The 21901-nt window shown below is 40.7% G+C and overlaps 1 protein-coding gene across 3 annotated transcripts in view; it reads right to left on the bottom strand.

Annotated features, from left to right (window-relative positions):
- The window catches only part of bcas3 (BCAS3 microtubule associated cell migration factor), a 1214579-nt gene that overhangs the window by 935253 nt on the left and 257425 nt on the right, over positions 1 to 21901 (bottom strand). For all 3 annotated transcript variants that reach the window (XM_043718098.1, XM_043718095.1, XM_043718097.1), the window contains exon 9: positions 5300 to 5376. In XM_043718098.1, the coding sequence (XP_043574033.1) occupies positions 5300 to 5376 (77 nt within the window). The remainder of the gene's footprint in view (positions 1 to 5299; positions 5377 to 21901) is intronic.

Raw genomic sequence — 21901 nt, 5'->3', positions numbered from 1 at the left:
ACTGGAACGGGTGCAGAGGATGTTTACCAGGATGTTGCCTGGTATGGCAGGAAGATCGTATGAGGAGAGGCTGAGGCACTTGGGGTTGTTTTCATTGGAGAAAAGAAGGTTTAGGGGTGACTTGATAGAGGTGTACAAGATGATTAGGGGTTTAGATAGGGTCGACAGTGAGAATCTTTTTCCACGGGTGGAGTCAGCTATTACAAGGGGGCATAGCTTTAAATTAAGGGGTGGTAGGTATAGGACAGATGTTAGGGGTAGGTTCTTTACTCAGCGAGTCGTGAGTTCATGGAATGCCCTGCCAGTAGCAGTGGTGGACTCTCCCTCATTATGGGCATTTAAGCGGGCATTGGATAGGCATATGGAGGATAGTGGGCTAGTGTAGGTTAGGTGGGCTTAGATCGGCGCAACATCGAGGGCCGAAGGGCCTGTACTGCGCTGTATTCTTCTATGTTCTATGTTCTATGTTAATTACCTCCTTGTTGGGATTCTACTATAGGTCACCCAAATAGTCAGCAAGAAATTGAGAAGCAAATTTGTAAGGAGATCTCAGACATCCATAAGAATAATAGAGTTCAAATGGTAGGGGATTTTAACTTTCCAAACATAGATTGGAACCACCACAGCGTTAAGGACTTGGATGTAGAGGAACTTGTTAAGTGTGTATATGAAAAATTTCTTATCTAGTACGTGGATGTACCTTCTAGAGAAGGGTCAAAAGGTGTGGTGCTGGGAAAGCACAGCCAGTCAGGCAGCATCCAAGGAGCAGGAGAGTCAACATTTTGAGCATAAGTTGTTCATCAGGAATGTGAAAAACCTTATCTTGGGAAATAAGGCAAGGCAAATGATTGAGATGTCAGTGGGGGAGCACTTTGGGGCCACTGATCATAATTCTATTGGTTTTAAAATAGTTATGGATCCAAAAGTCAAAGTTCTAAATTGGAGTAAGACAAATTTTGATGGTATTCGGCAAGAATGTTCAAAAGTTTATTGGGAGAGGTTATTCATGGGTAAAGGTGCAGTTGAAAAATGGGAGACCTTCAAAAATAAGATAATGAGAGTTCAGAGGGATTATGTTCCTGTTAGCATGAAGGGCAAGGCTGGCAGGTGTAGGGAATGCTGGATAAAGATAAATTGAGGTTCTGGTCAAGAAAAAGGAGGCATAAGGCAGGTATAGACAGCTGGGATCGAGTGAATCTCTAGAGGAGCATAACAGCAATAGGAAATCAGAAAGGCAAAAAGGGGCCATTTGGCAAGTAGGATTAAGGAAAATCCAAAGAGATTCTACAAATACATTAAGGACAAAAGTGTAACTATGGAGAGAATACGGCCCCTTAAAGGTGAACAAGACTGCCTATGTGTGGACCAGCAGGAGATGGGTGAGATACTAAATGAGTATCACAGATCAGTACTTATTGTGGAGAAGGATATAGAAGTTGAATAATTTGAAGAAATAAATAGAGATATCTTGAAATGTGGCCATATTACAGAAACTAGACGTCTTCAAATGCATAAAGGTGGATAAATCCCCGGGACTTGGTCAGGTCTACCCCAGAGTTAGGGGGAAGATATAGAAGTGGTTGCTGAGATATATGTATCATCAATAGCCAAGGGTGAGGTGCTGAAAGACTAGAGGATGGCTAATGTGGTGCCATTATTTTAGAAAGGTGGTAAGGGAAGGCCAGGGAACTATAGATCGGTGATCCTGACGTCAGTGGTGGGTACGTTGGAGGGGATTCTGATGGACAGGATTTGGAAATGCTTTTGGAAATGTAAAAACTGATTCGGGATACTTAATCTGGTTTTGTGGTGGGAAATCATGTCTCATTTACTTGATTGAGTTTTTTGAAAAAGTGACAAAGTAGATGGATAAAAACAGAGCGGTGGACATGGTCCAAATGGATTTCAGCAAGGCGTTCAACAAGGTTTTGCAAGGCAGACTGGTTAGCAAGGTTATGTCAAATGGAATCCAGGGAGAGCTAGTCATTTGGATACAAAATTGGCTTGTACATAGGAGACAGAGGGTGGTAATAGAGGGTTGCTTTTTGAACTTTTTGAGGCCTATGACCATCCGTGTGCTGTAAGCATCAGTGCTGGTCCACTGCTTTTTGTCATTTATCTAAATGATTTGGATGTGAACGTTGGAGGTACGGCTAGTAAGTTTGCAGATGGCATCAAAATTGGTGGTGTAGTGCACAGTGAAGAAGGTTATCTCAGAGCAAAATGGGACCTTGATCAGATGGGCAAATGGACCAAGGAGGGGCAATGGAGTTTAAATTTGATAAATGTTTGGAATTGCATTTTGGTAGGCAAATCAAGGCCTTATAACTGAACACTTAATGGTAGGGCCCTAGGGAGTGTTGCCAGACAAAGAGACCTTGGGGTGCATAGTTGTTTGAAAGTGGAGTCACAGGTAGGCATGGTAATGAAAAAGGCACTTTACTGCGCTTGCCTTCATTGGTCAGTGCATTAAGTATAGGAGTTGGGATATCATGCTGCAGCTGTACAGGACATTGGTTAGGCCACTTCTGGAAATCTGCATTGAATTCTAGTCTCTCTGCTATTAGAAAAAATATTATACAAAAAAGATTCACAAGGATGTTGCCAGGGTTGGAAGGGTTGAGCTACTTGGAAAGGCTAAATAGGCTGAGATTATTTTCCCTGGAGTATCAGACGCTGAGGGATGATCTTATAAGGTTTATAAAATCATGAGGGGTGAGGATAGGGTGAATAGCAAAGGTCTTTTTTTCCCAGAGCAGGGGTGCACAAAACTAGAGGGCATAGGTTTAAGGTGAGAGGAGAAAGATTTAAAAGGGACCTAAGGGGGAATGTTTTCATGCAGAGGATGGTCTACTTGAGGAAGTGGTGGAGGCTGGTACAATTACAACATTTAGAAGGCATCTAATGGGTACATGAGTAGGAAGCATTTAGAGGGATATGGGCCAAATGCTGGCAAATGGGACTGGATTAATTTAGGATATCTGGTTGGCATGGATGAGTTGGATTGAAGAGTCTGTTTCTGTGCTGTACATGTCAAGATTAGAGTGGTGCTAGAAAAGCACAGCAGGTCAGGCAGCATCTGAGGAGCAGGAAAGGTGACGTTTCGGACAAAAGCCTCCCGTGCTCCTGATAAAGGGCTTTTGCCCGAAACGTCGATTTTCCTGCTCCTCGGATGCTGCCTGACCAGCTGTGCTTTTCCAGCACCACTCTAATCTTGACTCTGATCTCCAGCATCTACAGTCCTCACTTTCACCTTCTGTGCTGTACATCTCGACTAGTCGTTAATTCTTATTGGCAGCTGAGATTGTGGACGCATTGGTTATCATATTCTAAAATTACCTGGATTCTGGAAAGGCTCCAGTGGATTGGAAAAATGGTAATGTAACCCCTGATCCTAAAAAGGAGTGGGGCAGAAAGTATGAAACTAAAGACCAATTAGTTTAATATTTGTCATTGAGAAATTATTTGGGAAGTAGTAACAGGACATTTGAAAATTCAAAAGCAATCCATCAGAGTCAGCATGATTTTATGAAGGGTAAATTGTGCTTGAATAATTTGCTCGAGTTCTTCAAAGCTGTAGTAAAAACTGGATAGTGGGGAGTCCTTTAGCGTATCTGGACTTCCAAAAAGCATTGGATAATGTGCCACATAAAAGTTTAACACAAGGTACGATCACATAGGTTCAGAGGTGATATATTAGCTTGAATACAGGATTCGCTAGCCAACAGAAAGTTGAGATAAGTTTTTTTTTGGTGGGAAGCTGTAACTAGTGGGGTTACACAGGATTTGGTCCTCAGGCTCAACTAATTACAAGCTGTATTAAATACTTTGATGCAAGCTGTATTAAATACTTAGATGCAAGGATAGAATGTATTATAAACAAATTTGCATGACACTAAAATAGGTGGGAAAGAAAGTTGCAACAAAGAAATAAGAAATTTACAAGGAATATGGATAGGTTAGGTAAATGGACTAAAATCTGGCAGATAAAGGTTAACATGGATAAGTGTGAGGTTATCCATTTTGGTCAGAAGAATAAAAGGCAACTTATTATCTAAATGGAGAGTTAACTTCAAAATGCTTCAGTGCAGAGGGATCTCGATGTCCTCATGCATGAGTTACAGAAAGCTCGCATACAGGTATAGCAGGTAATAAGGAGCACAAATGGAATTTTGGCATTTATTGCTGTAGAGAAAAAGTACAAAAGCAGGGAAATGTTGTTAAAATTCTACAAGGCATAAGTGAGACTGTATCTGAAGTACTGCACACACTTTTGTTCCCTTTGAAATCACTCGAGGCCAGATTCCTGTCATCAAGTCACGCTTAGTTTGCACATGCATACTACTTGATGCTGGTCTGGCTTCCTCAGAGCCAGCTCTCAGAGAACAGAACCTCTGACACTCCCGTTTATATCTGTCAGCCAGGGCTCCTTGGTCCAAATGAAGAGCCCAAATCAGGGAATTTATATTTTGAGATCCACCTGGATGACCTTGTTACAATCACTATACCCCCCTAATTGAGGAAGGATGTAATTGCAATGGAGGCAGTTCAGGGAATGGTCACAAGATTAATTGCAGAGATGAAAGGCTTGTCTTAAAAGTTGAGCAGTTTTGACCTATACTTGCTGGAGTTTAGAAGGATGAGAGGAGTTCTAATTGAGAAATATAATCTGCTAAAGGAATCTGACAAAGCAGAGCAAATGTTTCCCCTTGGGGGCAATCTAGAATGATAGTTTATAGTTTTAGGCTAAAGGGTGGCAGAGGCAAGGAGAAATTACTTATCTTAAGGGGTCATGGATCAGTAAATTCACTATCTCAGTATGGACACCTAGAGACTGAAATATTTTAAGAAGATAGACAGATTTTTAATTAGCAATGGTTTAAAGGGTTTGGGGAATGGGTTTGAAAAGTGGAGTTGAGCCATGATCAAATTAAGTGGTGATGTAGGCTCAAGGGGCTGAATTGCCCACTCCTACTCCTAGTTCTTGTGTTCTTATGTAGGGGGAATGTCTCAACTGTCTAAAGTGCCTCTCTCTAATGGAAAAAACTGCAACAATGATGGTGGCCATGTTTGGTGCAAGTAATCTCTTCACATTGTCCCTTATGATATTAAGAACCATCTGTAACACATAATGTGTTCACATCTGCAGTTCACAGAACATTTCTTCCATTGATAGCTAATAATAATCCAAAGCACATTAGTCTGTCAGTAACAATGGAATGCCAAAGGAGCAGAACTTCAAAGCATAATATTTACGAATGTTGTGATCTCTTTACGGTTATACAGTATTCATACATACTTGTGACGAAGAATTTTTTGGTGAAAGTACAGCTGTCGAAGGTAGCAATCTTTTCCTGTAACACAACTACCAAAACCCTGAGAAAGAAAATATAGAACAATCAGAAAATATTGCATATCCTATTTTCCCCACTGTAGCTGCAAGTGAATATTTCAGATGGAACATGGGTAACAGCATCTTCTGCATTCTGATTATATTCACTACAAGATGCAATTTTGAAAAACCTTGACTGTCGCACACAAATCATATCTGCATTTTAAACCAGTAATAAGGTTGCAATGGGTAAGGAGTGAGTTTCTTTCAAGCTGCTATAAATCAGTATTTATAAAAAGAGAAGTAATGTGATTGCCTTTGACAGATTGCTATATCATTATAGTTATGATATTTCAAACAAGACATTAAACTAAAGACCTGTGTCCCCATTTTGGAAAATGTGAAAAATTCTATGACAGTGTCAGAAGGATGTCAGGGGAGTTTGCCCCAGTATCCTAGTCAGCACTTATCCATCTATTAACATCAATAATAACAGATTAATGATCATTATTACATTACTGTAAACTTGTTGTGTGAAAATTGCCTTCTGTGTTTCCTACATTACAATAATCATTGCATTTCAAAAAATAGTTAACTATCTGTGAAACACTTTGATATTGTAAAGGTTATTACAGAATTGCAACATAATCTGTTTTCTCCCCACAATTGAGTGGGAAAAAAACATATTGAAGACATGATGAGAAAATATTTAGAAGAGCTAAATTAAGAAAATGACAACCAGACAGAAAACTGGTCTTGCAGGAATATTGGTTAGAATGGGTAAGATGACTTACTATCTAACAGAAGTCCAATGTCACAAACTTATTTTCTGTAAACATGAAGGATCGCAAATTAATATTGCAATTCTTCACACAAAGAATTCCCATTGTTAATTGAGCCTGAGATGAGACACTGCCACAAGCAGTGAGGAAGAAATATACAACAACCGTGTCTGCGTGGGTTTCCTCCGGATGCTCCGGTTTCCTCCCACAGTCCAAAAATGTGCAGGTTAGGTGAATTGGCCATGCTAAATTGCCCGTAGTGTTAGGTGCAGGGGTAAATGTAGGGGAATGGGTCTGGGTGGGTTGCGCTTCGGCAGGTCGGTATAGACTTGTTGGGCCGAAGGGCCTGTTTCCACACTGTAAGTAATCTAAATCGAAAAAGAGGATTGGTAGTATAGAATTTGAATTTTGCTGAAAAGATATGTCACCAAAGCTTTTCGCCCTGCACTCATCAGGATAAGGGGAATGGAATACAAAAGTGCAGACGTTTGCTAATTTGTAGCAAGTATTGGTTAGTCTACATCTTGTGTACTGTGCACAAGTTTTGTCTCAAGAAAAGTTGTAAATGTGCCAGAGGTAGTTCACAGAGGATTCACTCAACTGGGATGGGGGCTTTGTCTTACAAGGAAAGTTTGGACAGATTTGACCTGCATTTACTGGAGTTTAGATTAAAGACAATCTTACTGTAACATATAAGGTCTTCATGGTATTTGACAGGGTGAATGGGAAGGGAATATTTTCCAGAACAAGGGAACACAGTATAAAAATAAGGCAGTATCTATGTAAGACGTAGAGAGGAAAAAATGGTTTTCTCTCAGAGGGTGAAGAACCTTTGGAACAAAGGCAAAAAGGATCATTGAATATTTTAAAACAAAGATAGACTCTTGACTAACAAGAGAATCAAAGGATGCCTGGGTAGTAGAAAAATGGAGTTGAGGTGACAATCAAATCAGTCATGATCTTATTAAATATGCAGCAGGTTCTAAAAGACCGAATGGGCTATTCCTGCTCCTAATTCATATATGTATATGTTTAATAAGTACAAGATTCTGAATTTCAAACAACTGCAACAATTTACACTACAGGAAGAGACTGCTGATTCACTGGCAAGTCAAATTAGTTTAGCAAAGGTAACTAGAAATCTTGTAGTTGTCCTCTTGTGTTCAAATGAAAAACTACAGCAGAACTGACACATGAAGAGAAATTGGATCAATTAGGTCTATATTCACGGGTGTTTAAAAGAGTGGGTGGGGGAAAATCTCACAGAAATCCAAAAATTCTAACAGGACTAGACAGATTAAACACAAGAAGGACGTTCCCAATGACTGTGAATTCCAGAACTAGTTGTCATAATTTAAGGATAGTGTTGTAGACCAGACCAAATCCCTTCAAAATATATCAAGAAGATAGCCTAGACCCAAACTTCTTATTTCAATTAAAGGGAAGTGTAAGGCACTGAGTTCTGGATGTGACTCAATTGGCCCACCACTAGGCTTTAAGCAAAATGCAATTTATTCTTAAAGCATAGTTAAAATACAAACAAAAACTGGCATAACTTTAACTTTATCGAAATACTTGAAAAATACAACATCAGGTTATAGTCCAACAGGTTTATTGGGAAGTACTAGCTTTCATAGCGCTGCCCCTCCATCAGGTAGCTAGTGGAGCAGGATCATAAGACACAGAATTTATAACACAAGATCATAGTGTCATGCATCTGATATGATATATTGAACAAACCTAGATTGCTGTTAAGTGTTTCATCTTTTCAAATAGGTTGCAGGTTTTGATTCATTAATATGTAAAACCCAGAACTCCTTTCAAATCACATTCCTGAGATAACTTAAGGTGACATCTAAGCTCAGACAATTCATTAAAGGTGTGAGGTGTGTCTGTATTCCAATCTTGAGTCAGACTGGTTCTATTTCCAAAGTAGGAATTTATAAAATGTTGCATGGATTGACTTCCTGCATTGACTGCCTGCAGACTGTGTGCTTTTTAAGCAAAATAGAATGTATCTGTAAACACAATTCTGCAAATGCAAATTCACCCCATAGATTTGTGTGAGTGTGCATGCATGCATGTGAGGGAGAGAGTGTGTATGAGAAAGAGTGCAAGTGTGAGTGCGTGCATGTGTGAGTGTGACCGAGTATAAGACTGTGAGAGGGTGTGCGCTTGAGTGTGAGTGTGGGGGTGGATATGCACGTGTGGCTAAGAGACACAGTGTGTTTCAGGGTCTGCATGAATGTGTGAGTATGTAAGTGTGTGTGTGTATGTGTGTGTGTGTGTGTGCTAGTGTATGAGAGTGTATTGTGTAGCGGGGTCACCTGCAGTGTGACATGAACTCCAGGTCCCAGTTGAGGCCATCTTCATGGGTATTGAACTTGGCTATCAGCCTCTGCTCGGCTACTCCGCATTGTTGCATATCCCAAAGCTAAAGCGGTCAGGGGCATTCGTCCTCGGATCTTTGGGTGACTATCCTCCATGGCGGACTTCAGGATATGCACAAGACAGAGTGGCCAAGCAGAGGCTGATAGCTAAGTTTGATACACAAGAGCATAGCCTCAACCGGGACCTGAGGTTCATGTCACACAGCAGACTATACTCTGTCTATTCTCTCTATTGTCTCTCTGACACACTCACATGAGCACACACCCTTACACACTCTCACACTCCCGCAAATTCTCTCTCATACTCATGCTGTCTCTCAGACACACACACATACACCTCCCCCCGTCCCTCACAGGCACATATTCTGCCACACCCACACGCACACTCGACCAAGCATGCATGCTCACACTCTCTCTCTCTCCCTCTCACATGTACGCAGATACACACAAGTGTATGGGGTGAATTTGCACTTGCAGACACATTCTATTTTGCTCAAAAAGCACACAGTCTCCAGGCAGTCAATCCATGTAACATTTTATAAATTTCTACCTTCGAAATAGAACCAGTCTGACTCAAAATTGGAATACAGACAGACTCTAACCTCACACCGCTAATGCATTGTCTGAGCTGAGATGTCACTTTTTTTTAATAAAACCTTACTTTATCTCGGGAAAGTGACTTGAAAAGAGTTCTGGGATTTATGTATTAATGAACTGAAACCTGCAACCCATTCGAAAAGATGAAAGACATAACAGCAGTCTGGGTTTGTTGAATATATCGTATCACACTAAGATTTTGTGCTATAAATTCTGTGTCTTATGATCCTGCCCCACTAGCTACCTGATGAAAGAGCAGTGCTCTGAAAACTAGTATTTCCAAATAAACCTGTTGGACGATAACCTGGTGTTGTGTAATTTTTAACTTTGTCCACCCCAGTCCAACACCAGCACCTCCACATCATAAAATAACATACAATTTCACTACTAATCATCAACTGTTCCAATACAACAACATCTCCAAAAACATACCATTGGCAAAGGCAATGAGTGAATAAAATTTTAAAGTATGGTATAGCAACAGTCCAGTATTAGGTGTAGGCCCTTCAAATGTATTCAAGAAACTCTGGTTTGATGAGTGTAATTACAAAGAGATCTTGGTCAATTGGGTCAAGGGGCTGAGGAGTTGCAGATGGAGTTTAATTTGGATAAATGCAAAGTACTGCATTTTGATAAAACAAACAAGAGCAGGACTTATATGATTAGAAGTAGGACCTTGGGTATTGTTGCAGAACAGAGAGACCCAGGGGTTCTGGAACATAATTATTTGAGGTTTGTAACCTTATAGAAGTTTATAAAATCATGAGGGGTTATAGATGAAGTGAATGGCAAATGTCTTTTCCCTCTGGTGGGGGGATTTCAAGACTAGTGGGCAGACTTTCCAGGAGGAGCGGTTCCACCATAGAACACACCAGATGGCCTCCTTCTTTAGAGACCGCAATTTCCCTTCCCACGTGGTTAAAGATGCCCTCCAACGCATCTCATCCACATCCCGCACCTCCGCCCTCAGACCCAACCCCTCCAACCGCAACAAGGACAGAACGCCCCTGGTGCTCACCTTCCACCCTACCAACCTTCGCATAAACCAAATCATCCGCCGACACTTCCGCCACCTCCAAACAGACCCCACCACCAGGGATATATTTCCCTCCCCAACCCTCTCCGCCTTCCGCAAAGACCGTTCCCTCCGTGACTACCTGGTCAGGTCCACGCCCCCCCACGACCCACCCTCCCATCCTGGCACATTCCCCTGCCACCGCAGGAACTGTAAAACCTGCGCCCACACCTCCTCCCTCACCTCTATCCAAGGCCCCAAAGGAGCTTCCCACATCCATCAAAGTTTTACCGAAGAACGCCTCATCTTCTGCCTCGGAACACTTCAACCCCAGGGCATTAATGTGGATTTTAACAGTTTCCTCATTTCCCCTTCCCCCACCTCATCCTAGCTTCTAACCTCCAGAAACTCGGTCCCCTGACCTGTCCGGACTTGTCCGACCTGCCCAGCTTCTTTTCCACCTATCCACTCCACCCTCTCCTCCCTGACCTATCACGTTCATCTCCTTCCCCACTGACCTATTGTACTCTATGCTACTCTCTCCCCCCCCCCCCCCCCCTCTAGCTTATCTCTCCACGCTTCAGGCTCTCTGCCTTTATTCCTGATGAAGGGCTTTTGCCCGAAACGTCGATTTTGCCTGTCCTCGGATGCTGCCTGAATTGCTGTGCTCTTCCAGCACCACTGATCCAGAGACTTTTAAATAAGAAGAGTAAGATTTTAAAAAAGACACAAGGGGCAACTTCTTTGTTAAACAGCAAGTAGTTCATGGGCGGAATGAAATTCCAGGGGAAATGGTGGATGCAGGTACAGTTACAATGTTTAAAAGACATCTGGCTAAGTATATGAATAAGAAATATTTGGAGGGATATGGGACAAGTGCAGGTAGATGGCACTAGTCTAGTTTGGGATGCCAGTTGGCGTGGACTGGTTGGACCGAAGGATCTGCTTCTGTGCTGTATGACACTATGACCCCATGACTCTATGAAACGATTATGTTTTCATTCAGAGTGTGGTAAGCCTGTGGAATTCTCTGTCACAGTAAGCAGTGGAATACAAGAGATTGAATGTTTTCAAGGATTTAGATATAGATCCTCGGCCTAAAGGGATCAAAGGATATGAGGAAATATCACAAACAGGATACTGAGTTCAGTGATCAGATATGATCTTATTGAATTGTCAAGCAGGGTTGATTGACAGAATGGTCTACTTCTGCTTAATTTTCTACTTTTCTATGTTAAAATAGCAATTTTATTAATTCCTTTACAATTGCACTGGACATTTTTTTAAAAATTCATGGGATGTAACGGAGGAGGCAAAGCCAAATTGCTCAAGGAAGTTCTTGAACTGCTGCAGTCCATGTGCGGTCAGTAGATGCACCATGTCATTAGAGAGACTTAAATGCAGTAACATTGAAGGAACCACGATATATTTCCAAGTCAGAATGGTGTGGCTTGGAGAGGAGCTACCTAACTCCTAGGTGGAAGTGGTTGCAGGATTGGAGGTTGATGTCCAAGGATATTTGGTGAATTTCTGCAATGCACCTTGTGGATAGTACACACATTGCTACCGAGCATTAGTGATGGAGGGAGAGGATGTTTGTGGATGTGATGCCAATCAAGGGGACTGCTTTGTCCTGGATGGTGTAAAACTTCTTTGAATGTTGTTGGAGCTGCACTCATTCAGGCAGGTGGGGATTATTCCATCACAATCCAGACTTGTGCCTTGGAGATGGTGGACAGGCTTTGGGGAGTTGCATGGTGAGTTACATGCTGCAGTATTCCCAGCCTCTGACCTGCTGGTGTGGCCACTGTGTTTATTTGGCAAGTCCAGTTGAGTTTCTGGTCAATGATAATCTCCCACGATGTTGACATTGGAGGATTCGGTGATAATAACACTACAGAATGTCAAGAGGCTGTGGTTAGATCCTTTCTTATTGGAGATGGACATTGTCTGGCATTTATCTGGTGTAAATATTATTTGCCACTTGATTTTGTCCAAATCTTGTTGCATCTGGACTGCTTCGGTATCTGAGGATCGCAAATGGTCATAGAGTCATGTGGTGAACATTGTGTGATCATCCTTACTCCTAACATTATGATGGAGGAAATGTGAAGGTTGGACCTAGGACACTACCTGAGGAACTTCTGCAGGGATGTTCTGGATCTGAGATGACTGACCTCCAATAGCCACAATTATCTTCCTATGTGTCAGGTATGATTCCAACGACTGGTGAGTTTTCCCCAATAAAAGTTGATTTCAGTTTTGCTAAGCTTGGTCAGATGGTGTCCTTGATGTCAAGCGCTGCCATTCTCACCTCACCTCTAGATGTCAGCTCTTTTGTCCGTGTTTGAACCAAGGCTGTAACGAGACCAGGAACTGAGTGGCGCTGGCAGAACCTAAACTGGGTTTCACTGAGCAGGTTATTGCTGAGCAGAAGCTTGACAGCACTGTTGATGGCACCTTCCAGCACTTTACTGATGATCAATAATGGAAGAATGAGCTGTTAAATGTCTGGATTGGATTTGTCCTGCTTTTTGTGCATACGAATGGGTAACTTACCACATGTCAGTGTTGTAAGTGTATTGGAAGAGCTTGGTTAAGAACAGCAAGTTCTGGAGATCAAATGTTCAGTGCTACTGCCAGAATGTTGTCAGGACCCATAGACTTGGCAGTATCAAGTGCCTCCAAACATTTCTTGATATCACATGGAGTGAATCAAATTGGCTGAATTCTGATATCTATAATGCTAGGAACCATTGGAGGAGTCTGAGATGGATCGTCCACAAGATATTTCTGGCTAAAGATTGCTACAAAAGCTTCAGTTTTGTCTTACATTGATGTGTTGGGCTCTTCTATCATTGAGGATGAGGATATTTGTGGAGCAGCCTCCTCCAGCAAGTTATTCAATTGTCCATCACCATTGGTGACTGGATGTGGTAGGATTGCAGGACTTAGATCTATGGGATCATTTAGCTCTATGCATCACTTGCTGCTTATGGTATATGGCATGCAAGCAGTCCTTGTAGCCATACCAGGTTGACACCACATTTTTAGGTATGCCTAATGCTGCTCCTGGCATGACCTCCTGCACTCTCCATTGAACCACTCAAATTGATGGTAATGGTTGAATGGGGGCTATGTTGGGCCATAAGTTTTGCAGAATGTGCTACAGTACAATTCTGCTGCTGTTAATGGCCCCTCAGAGCATCATGGATGCCCAGTCTTGATTTGCAAAATCTGTTCAAAGTCTGTCCCATTTAGCATGAGTGATGGTGCCACAAAACATAGGTAGGGTATTCTCTATGTGAAGGCAGGACTTCACCCTTACAAGGATTATGCAGTGGTTACTCTTAGCCAGATTCAAACCCAAGTTCCCAGAACATTAGCTGATTTTTGGATTAATAGTGTAGCTATAGTACTAGATAATAATAATAATATAATAGATAATACCACTAGGCCTTCGCCTCCCGTACAGAGCTGTAACAAAGTATGACAAAGCAGCAATCAACTATTGCACACATTCTCAGTAATGATCAACAATTCTGTACATCTTTTGATCTTTCCAATCTACCTTTCTCCCTTTTGCTATCATGCCAACTGATAGATTCAGAGCGCTTCCAATATCATAAATGCTGGTTTAGATAATAACTAAGTTTTAGCCAGTCATCTGACCACATTTTACAGGTCAATTATCTGCACACGCTCTGTGCTCACCTTTATTTTGTCCAATTGGTGATCCCTATACTTGACATGAACCTAACTACATTACATCATTATTTTGGAGTTACAGAGTATGTAAACTCGAAACATTAACTTTGTTTCTCTCTCCACAGATGCTGCCAGAAACTGTTTTTCCAGCCCTTTTATAATTTCATATTATTTCATCTATCTGTTTTCCCACTTTCATGCTCTTGACATTTTTTCTTAATTTTGGTTTCAAGAAATATCTTGAGTTGCTTGGTCTCTATTATCTCACCTACTCTCCTTCATTGTTGGCATCCTGGCGTTCTTGTTAATTTTCTAATTCTTCTGAATTCACTGTTGACCTGTCAACTCCTTCAGATGGACATAAGAAATTCCATGATACTATATTTAAAAATTGTAGTAAAGTTCTCCCAGTGTCCTGGCCACTATCTCTCCCTCATCCATCATTAAACAGATTGACATATTGCAAATTGCTTGCAAATTGGCTGCTGCATTTCCTACATTACAGTAGTCACTGTACTTCAAAGGTTCTTCACTGGCCGTGAAGAGCTCTGGGACTTCCTAGAGGGATTATATAAATGCAAGTTCTTTCTTTTGTTTATACAACACCAACGGAATTCCTCAACCTCTAGAACTGGCGTTTAAAACATATGGCTTACAGGCTTGAATTCAACCTGCTTAAATTTTCAATCCAGCCTGCAAAGTGATGTTCCAAATGCAGCTCAGTGGGGGAGGGGTGTTTGGGGATGGGGAAGACAAGATTCTTGCTCTTGTACGGATGCCAGGCCCTGAATGAGTCAATCTGGAGCAACACACTGGAAAGGCTAGAAGGAGTAGAAGTTACAGGCAGTGTGACCAAGGACGACTACAGTGTGAGGATGGGTATGGGTAAGCGTATTTGCAGCTTCCCAACTCCTCCTCAGCAATGTTAATCTCCAAATCTCCCAAAAGCTAAAACGTGGCAAAAGGAATAAAGGAGATTGGTAGAGGCAGACAAAGTTCAAACAGCAACTTTACTGAAAGCATTTCAAAAGTTATGGATTATGTTAAAAGTTAAGGGAAATATAATGCTTTAATCAGAGTTTGCATTCCTATATGTAATTCACTTGTACACTTTCTGGAATTGGCACATTCAAAGCTACTTCTACAGAGCATAATTTACAAAACCAGACAGAACTAGAGTTAAAAACAAAAACATTTAAAAAGTGATGAATCAGGAATGATGGCATGCATGTATTATTTAAGACCAGATTTTAATCTCTGCTTTAAAAAGCTAAAGGAACTAAATACAATAAGATAGCACTTCCAAATTTATAGTTCTAAACCGGCAAACCTCAAAAAGCTTCAGGAAGTACTTAAATAAATTGAGTAGGGGTACAGTTCAAGTATCCAACTTATTCTCATCTGAGAAAAACGGAATTTTATGAAGGGTATTCTGTTGCAAATCAAGGAAAAAATACATCTGCTGGATTATGGTATAAAAAATTAAACAAGCAACACTCCAAATGTTCATCAAAATAATTTGAAGTGAAATAAAAAATAATTTTCAAATTCGACAGGGAGAAAGGTAGTTGAAGAAATGGAATTAATAACGGAACTTTCAGAAAATGAGAGGCAAAAGAAAATCTGAAAGTAAACTCATGCAATGTAATAAACTGCAAAAACATTCCTCCAATTCAATACCATGACTGTGGAGGATCTAAAGGATATGAACAGGGCTAAAAACGAGGCTGAATACAAAGCAGGTTAAATACTCAATATATACTGAACATTTTCATTCTTCAATCATTCAACAGGAAAGACATTAAATTAAGAAAGACCTGCAACGTACATAATGCCCTTTTATGACTTCATGAAATTTTGAAGTGTTACAGAGAAGCTTTTTAATACAACAATGTAGTGCACCACAGCACTAATGTGCAGACAACAAGTACTACCAGTAGCAATGTGATATAAGATTGTCTATTTTTTAGTATTTCTGCCCAATACAACAAGTCATGTGAGGAGAACACTGAAACTTTTTTCGAATAATATGATGAGGTCTTTATGTGCACCAAAGATCAAAGGCAAAAGAGGTCTCATTTAATGTTTCAGCTAAAAAAAACAGCACATCCATCGCTGAACTCCCTCAACTACTGCACTGCTGTAACAGCCTAGATTATGTACCAACATCTACAAGGGGACTTGAATCCACAACCTTCTGATTCAGATGCAAGTCATGATTTGGAGATGCCGGTGTTGGACTGGAGCGTACAAAGCTTAAAATCACACAACACCAGGTTATTATAGTCTAACAGGTTTATTTGGAAACACTAGGTTTCGGAGCACCACCTAATGAAGGAGCAGCGCTCTGAAAGCTAGTGCTTCCAAATAAACCTGTTGGACTATAACCTGTTGTATGTTGTATGATTTTTAATTCAGACACAAGAGTGCTTCCCCATTATGCCACACTGAGACTATCTGCCTAATAGCATGTCTTCCATAATAACTGTGACTCAGGTGTAGAAAATATTCCAGAATTTATATGGAGCAAGGTCAATTTTTAATGAGTTTCAAATCAGTGAAATAGAGAATTAAGCTATAGTTGAAACTTTATTGCTGGAACAGCACAGCAGGTCAGGCAGCATCCAGGGAACAGGAGATTCGACGTTTCGGGCACAGGGCCTGTGCCCGAAACGTCGAATCTCCTGTTCCCTGGATGCTGCCTGACCTGCTGTGCTGTTCCAGCAATAAAGTTTCAACTTTGATCTCCAGCATCTGCAGACCTCACTTTCTCCAATTAAGCTATAGTGGAAACTTCAGAGAATAAAAACGATAAATGATCAGGACTTTGTGCTAGGTTGGATATAGCTAAGGGTCTGGAAAAGTTGTAATTATTGATTGTGAGTCTGAGGATGACAATGAGAACTGCTTTCAAAAATCAAGCCTAAAGGTTGTTAGACATCCTGGAGTCGACTGTTGAATATTACAGATACGTAGCTGCAGGATGACGTGAGCTGGGACTCAAATCCTGAAGCGTACAAGACAATTCGGAATTAATGGAAAGGAGGAAAATATGAGGGATAGCTCTGCTCATGAAGGTATTTGCACAAAACAAGAGATGACCTAAATAAGGGAAACTAAGATGTGGAAATAGTTTGGGGAGAAATGAAGCATAATAAAGGTAAGGAGACACTTGAGGGAATGGTAGAAGGGTTCCATCACAGTAATTATATAGTAGGTTGGGGTATAAAGGAAGAAAGAATGGGAAGTGTCAGAAAGACATAGCAATAATCGGATACGATTTTAAACGATATAATGAAATGGAAAAATCAGATGGGCAAAGGTAGCCTTAATGAGGAGTTCATAAACTTTTTCAGGATATTAAGACAGCATATTCTGACCAACCAGAATCTAAGAGCAAACCATACCAGAATGCAATGAGATAGGATTAATTATTGATCTCACAGAAAAGGCACCTCTGATAGCAGCGACCAATTAAAATTAACATATAGTTTGATGGAGAGAGGAGTATAACAAGACCATTCTTTTAAAACTTTAAAATGTAAGAAAGGGAATTATGAAGGCATGAAAGCAGAGTTGGCTAAATTAGATTAAAAATAGATCAATTGAAATACAGCGGCACCCATTTAAGGAGTTTCTTCAGAATTTGCAGAATAATTACATTCCAACAAATAAGAAAAATTCCAAGGAATAGACCCACCATTTTAATTACGAATGTGTTTTTAATTACGAATGTAAAAGATGATATTAAATTAAAAGAAAATGCATATAATTATGCAAATTCCGGAATAGAGTGGTGCTGGAAAAGCACAGCAGTTCAGGCAGCATTCGGGCAAAAGCCCTTCATCAGGAAAGGGCTTTTGCCCGAAAGTCGATTTTCCTGCTCCTCGGATGCTACCTGAACTGCTGTACTTTTCCAGCACCACTCTATTCCGGAATCTGGTTTCCAGCATCTGCAGTCTTTGTTTTTACCTATATAATTATGCAAAGACAGCAGACAGATCAGAAGATTGGACAGAATATTTAAAAAGTAAAGAAGTACCAAAACTTTTAATAGGAAGGGAAATATTAGAGTACACAAGAAAGCTAGCCAGAAAATTTAAGAACAGTAAGAGTTTCTACAAAAAACTTAAAATGAAAAGCATTAACAAAAGGGACACTGGTCTATAGAAAGTGAGACTTGAAACTTATCCTGGAAAATAAAGAAATGGTAGATTAATTGAACAGGTATTTTACATCAGTCTTCATGATAGAGGTATAAGTAATATCCCAGATTCAGAAATAAATCAGAAAATTGAAAATAGAGAGGAATACAGGCAAACCAAAATCACCAGAGGTAGTATTGTGTAACTTGTTGAAATTGCAGTCAAGGTCCTGATGAACTTCATCCTAGGATCTTAAAAGAAGTACTTAGTGAGATAGGTGATACATTAATTTTAATTTTTCATTGCTTCCTTGATTAGGGGATAGTCCCACTAGATTAGCATCCAGAGGATATAACTCCTTTATTCACAAAGGAAAGAAGACAGGAAGCGGGAAACTACAGGCCAGTTAGCTTAACACCTGTAAAACAGAAAGTATTAGAAGTTATTATTAAACAAGTTATAATAGAGCACTTGGATAAATTCAAGTTCAGGCAATGTCGACATGGGTTTGTGAAAGGAAATCATGCCCAATCTGGTGTTCTTTGAGGAGGTAGCAGGTGTTGTGGTTAAAAGGGAACCAGTTACTGTACTTGGATTTTCATTTGATAAGATGCCACATTGATGTGCCGTTGAAGAAAGTAAAAGCACATCATGTAAGAAGTAGCATATTGGCATGATTAGAAAGTTGACAGGATAACATGACGCACGGAGTAGGCACAAATTGATCTTTTTCAGATGTAATAAGTGATGTGCCACAGGGATTGGTGTAGGGATTACAGGTGTCTGTAATTCATACAAGCAAGTTAGTTCAGAATATTGAAGAAATAGTTGCCAAATCTGCAGACAACGTAGAGTCATAGTGTCCTATAGTATGGAGACGGGCCATTTGGCCCAAACTGATCTGTGCCAACCAATATGTCTATCCAAGCTAACCTCATTTCCCTGCACTCTTCCCATATCCTTCAAAACCTTTCCTATCCATGTATTAGTTCAAATGCCTTTTAAATGTTGGTAACCACTTCCACTGGCAGCTCATTCCATACGCATACCAAAAACATTGCCCCTCAGGTTCCCTTTTATTCTTTCTTCTCTTACCTTAAACTGATGCCCTCCAGTCCTTGATTCCCCAACCCTGGGAAAAAGACTGAGTGCATTCAACCTATCCATGCCTTTCATGATCTTATGCACCTCTCAGATCCCTCCTCAGTCTCCTACGCTCTAAAGCAAAAAATCCTAGCTTGTCCAACCTCTCCCTATAACTCAGACCCTTGAGTCCAGGCAACACCATTGTAAATTTCTTCTGCACTCTTTCCAGTTTAATAACATCCTTCCTATAACAAGATGACAAAAACTGAACACAATACTCCAAGTGCAACCTCACCAACGTCCTACACAACTGCAACATAACTTCCCAATTTCTATACTCAATGGCCTGACTGATGAAGACCACTACACTAAAAGCCTTATTCACTGCCCTGTCTACCTATGACTCCACTTTCAGAGAATAGTGCACCAGAACTCCCTCTGTTTTACTACACTCCTTAAGGCCCTACCATTCACCATGAAACTCCAACTTTGATTTTACTTTTCAAAATGCAAGACCTCACACTTATTTGTATTAAACTCCATTTGCCATTTCTCAGCTCACTTTCCCAGCTGACCAAGGTCCTGCTGCATTTTCCAAAAGCCTTCCTTATTGTCCACGATACCAACTATTTTAGTGCCATCTGCAAACTTACTGATCATGCCTAGGATATTTTGATCCAAATCATTGCTATAGATAACAAACAGCAACAGGTCCAGCACTGACCCCTGAGGCACACCAGTAGTCACAGGCCTCCAGTCCAACGAGCATTCTTCCACCAATACCTTCTGCTTCCTACCATCAAGCTAATTTTGTATCCAATTTGCCAGGTCCCCCTGGATTCCATGTGATCCAACCTCCTAGAACAACCTACTATGTGGAATCTTATTAAAGGTTTTATTGAAATCCATATAGACTACGTCAACCTTCCTGGACGCTTCATCAAAGAACACTAACAAATGTGTGAGGCATGATCTCCCATGCACAAAGCCATGCTGACTACTATTAATCAAAGCTGAAAATGTGTTGCTGGAAAAGCGCAGCAGGTCAGGCAGCATGCAAGGAACAGGAGAATCGATGTTTCGGGCATAAGCCCTTCTTATATGCCAGTGGCGACCTCCAAGTGACCTCCAAGCCCTTCTTATATGCCAGTGGCGACCTTCACTTGGAGGTCGCCACTGGCATATAAGAAGGGCTTATGCCCGAAACGTCGATTCTCCTGTTCCTTGGATGCTGCCTGACCTGCTGCTGCGCTTTTCCAGCAGCACATTTTCAGCTCTGATCTCCAGCATCTGCAGCCCTCACTTTCTCTCTACTCTTAATCAAACCCTGTCTTTCCAAATGCAGAGGAACCTCGATTATCCAAATGACACAGGCGGGGAATAGTTTGCTCGGATAATCAAATGCCAGATAATCGATTGCCGGATAACACAGTTTAGCCAAGCATCGGGACCTTGCAATCTTGTTCGGATAACCAGAAATTTGGATAATCGAATGCTGGTTAATCAAGGTTCCTCTGTATATCTTGTCTCTCAGAATCTTCTCAAACAACTTACCTACCACAGATGTTAAGCTTACTTGTCTATAGACATAAAGATAGATAGGAAAGCAAGTTGTGAAGATAACATAAGAATATTACAAAGGGACACAGAGAAGTCAAATACGTGGGCAAAGATGTGGGCAAAGTGGGAAAATGTGAAGTTTGATAGGAAAAATAAAAATGATGCATATTATCAAAATGATCAGTGACTGCAGAGCTCTGAAATGCAAAGGGATCTGAGTGTCTTCATGCATGAATTGTAAAAATTTAGTAGGCAGGTACAACAAGTTATTAGGAACGCTAATAGAGCATTATCATTAATCATGATAGGAATTGAATATGAATGTAGGGATGTTATGCTTCAATTATACAGGACACTGTTGAAACCATGTCTGGGGTACTATGCACAGTATTGGTCACCTTATTTAGGGAAGTATGTAATTGCACTGGTAGGCAGTTCAGAGAAGGTTTACCAGACTACTACCCTCATATCTGGAATGGGGCAGGTTGTCACAAGGCAAAAGGCTGGACAGTCTAGCCCTGTATCAAACTAGAAGAGTAAGAGACAATTTGGTTGAAACATAAAAAATCCTGAATAGTTTTGATAGGTTAGATGTGGAGAGAATGTTTCTCCTTCAGGGACATCTAAAACTTTGGGTCATTGTTTAGAAATCAAAGGTGCCCCATTTAAAAAAGAGATGAGGTAAATGTTTTCTCTCAGAAGGCTATGAATCTTTTGAACATAATCACTGAAAAGATGGTGGAGGCAGAGACCTTAAATATTTTGAAGGTGGGTTAAATAGATTCTTGCTAAGCAAAGGTTTGAAAGGTTATCAAGTGTGGGCAGTAATGTGGATTTGAGATTGCAACCAGTTTAGCCATGATCTTATTGCATGGTAGATCGGGGCTCACTGGGCTGAATGATCCACTCCTAGATTCGGGATCAGTTCCTGCGGATTGGAGGGTGGCTAATGTTGTACCATTTAAGAAAGGTGGGAGAGAGAAAACAGGAAATTATAGACCAGTCAGTCTGACCTCAGTGGAGGGAAAGATGCTGGAGTCTATTATAAAGGATGAAATTACGACACATCTGGATAGTAGTAACAGGATAGGTCAGAGTCAGCATGGATTTATGAAGGGGAAATCATGCTTGACTAATCTTCTGGAATTTTTTGAGGATGTAACTCTGAAGATGGACGAGGGAGATCCAGTAGATGTAGTGCACCTGGACTTTCAGAAAGCTTTTGAGGTTAGTGAGCAAAATTAGGGCGCAAGATATTGGGGGCAAAATACTAACTTGGATTGAAA

The sequence above is a fragment of the Chiloscyllium plagiosum genome, chromosome 28 (genome assembly GCF_004010195.1).
Source record: "Chiloscyllium plagiosum isolate BGI_BamShark_2017 chromosome 28, ASM401019v2, whole genome shotgun sequence".
NCBI classification, from domain to species: domain Eukaryota; kingdom Metazoa; phylum Chordata; class Chondrichthyes; order Orectolobiformes; family Hemiscylliidae; genus Chiloscyllium; species Chiloscyllium plagiosum.
Note: the sequence above shows the minus strand (reverse complement) of the source record. Positions and strands in the feature narration are given on the sequence as shown.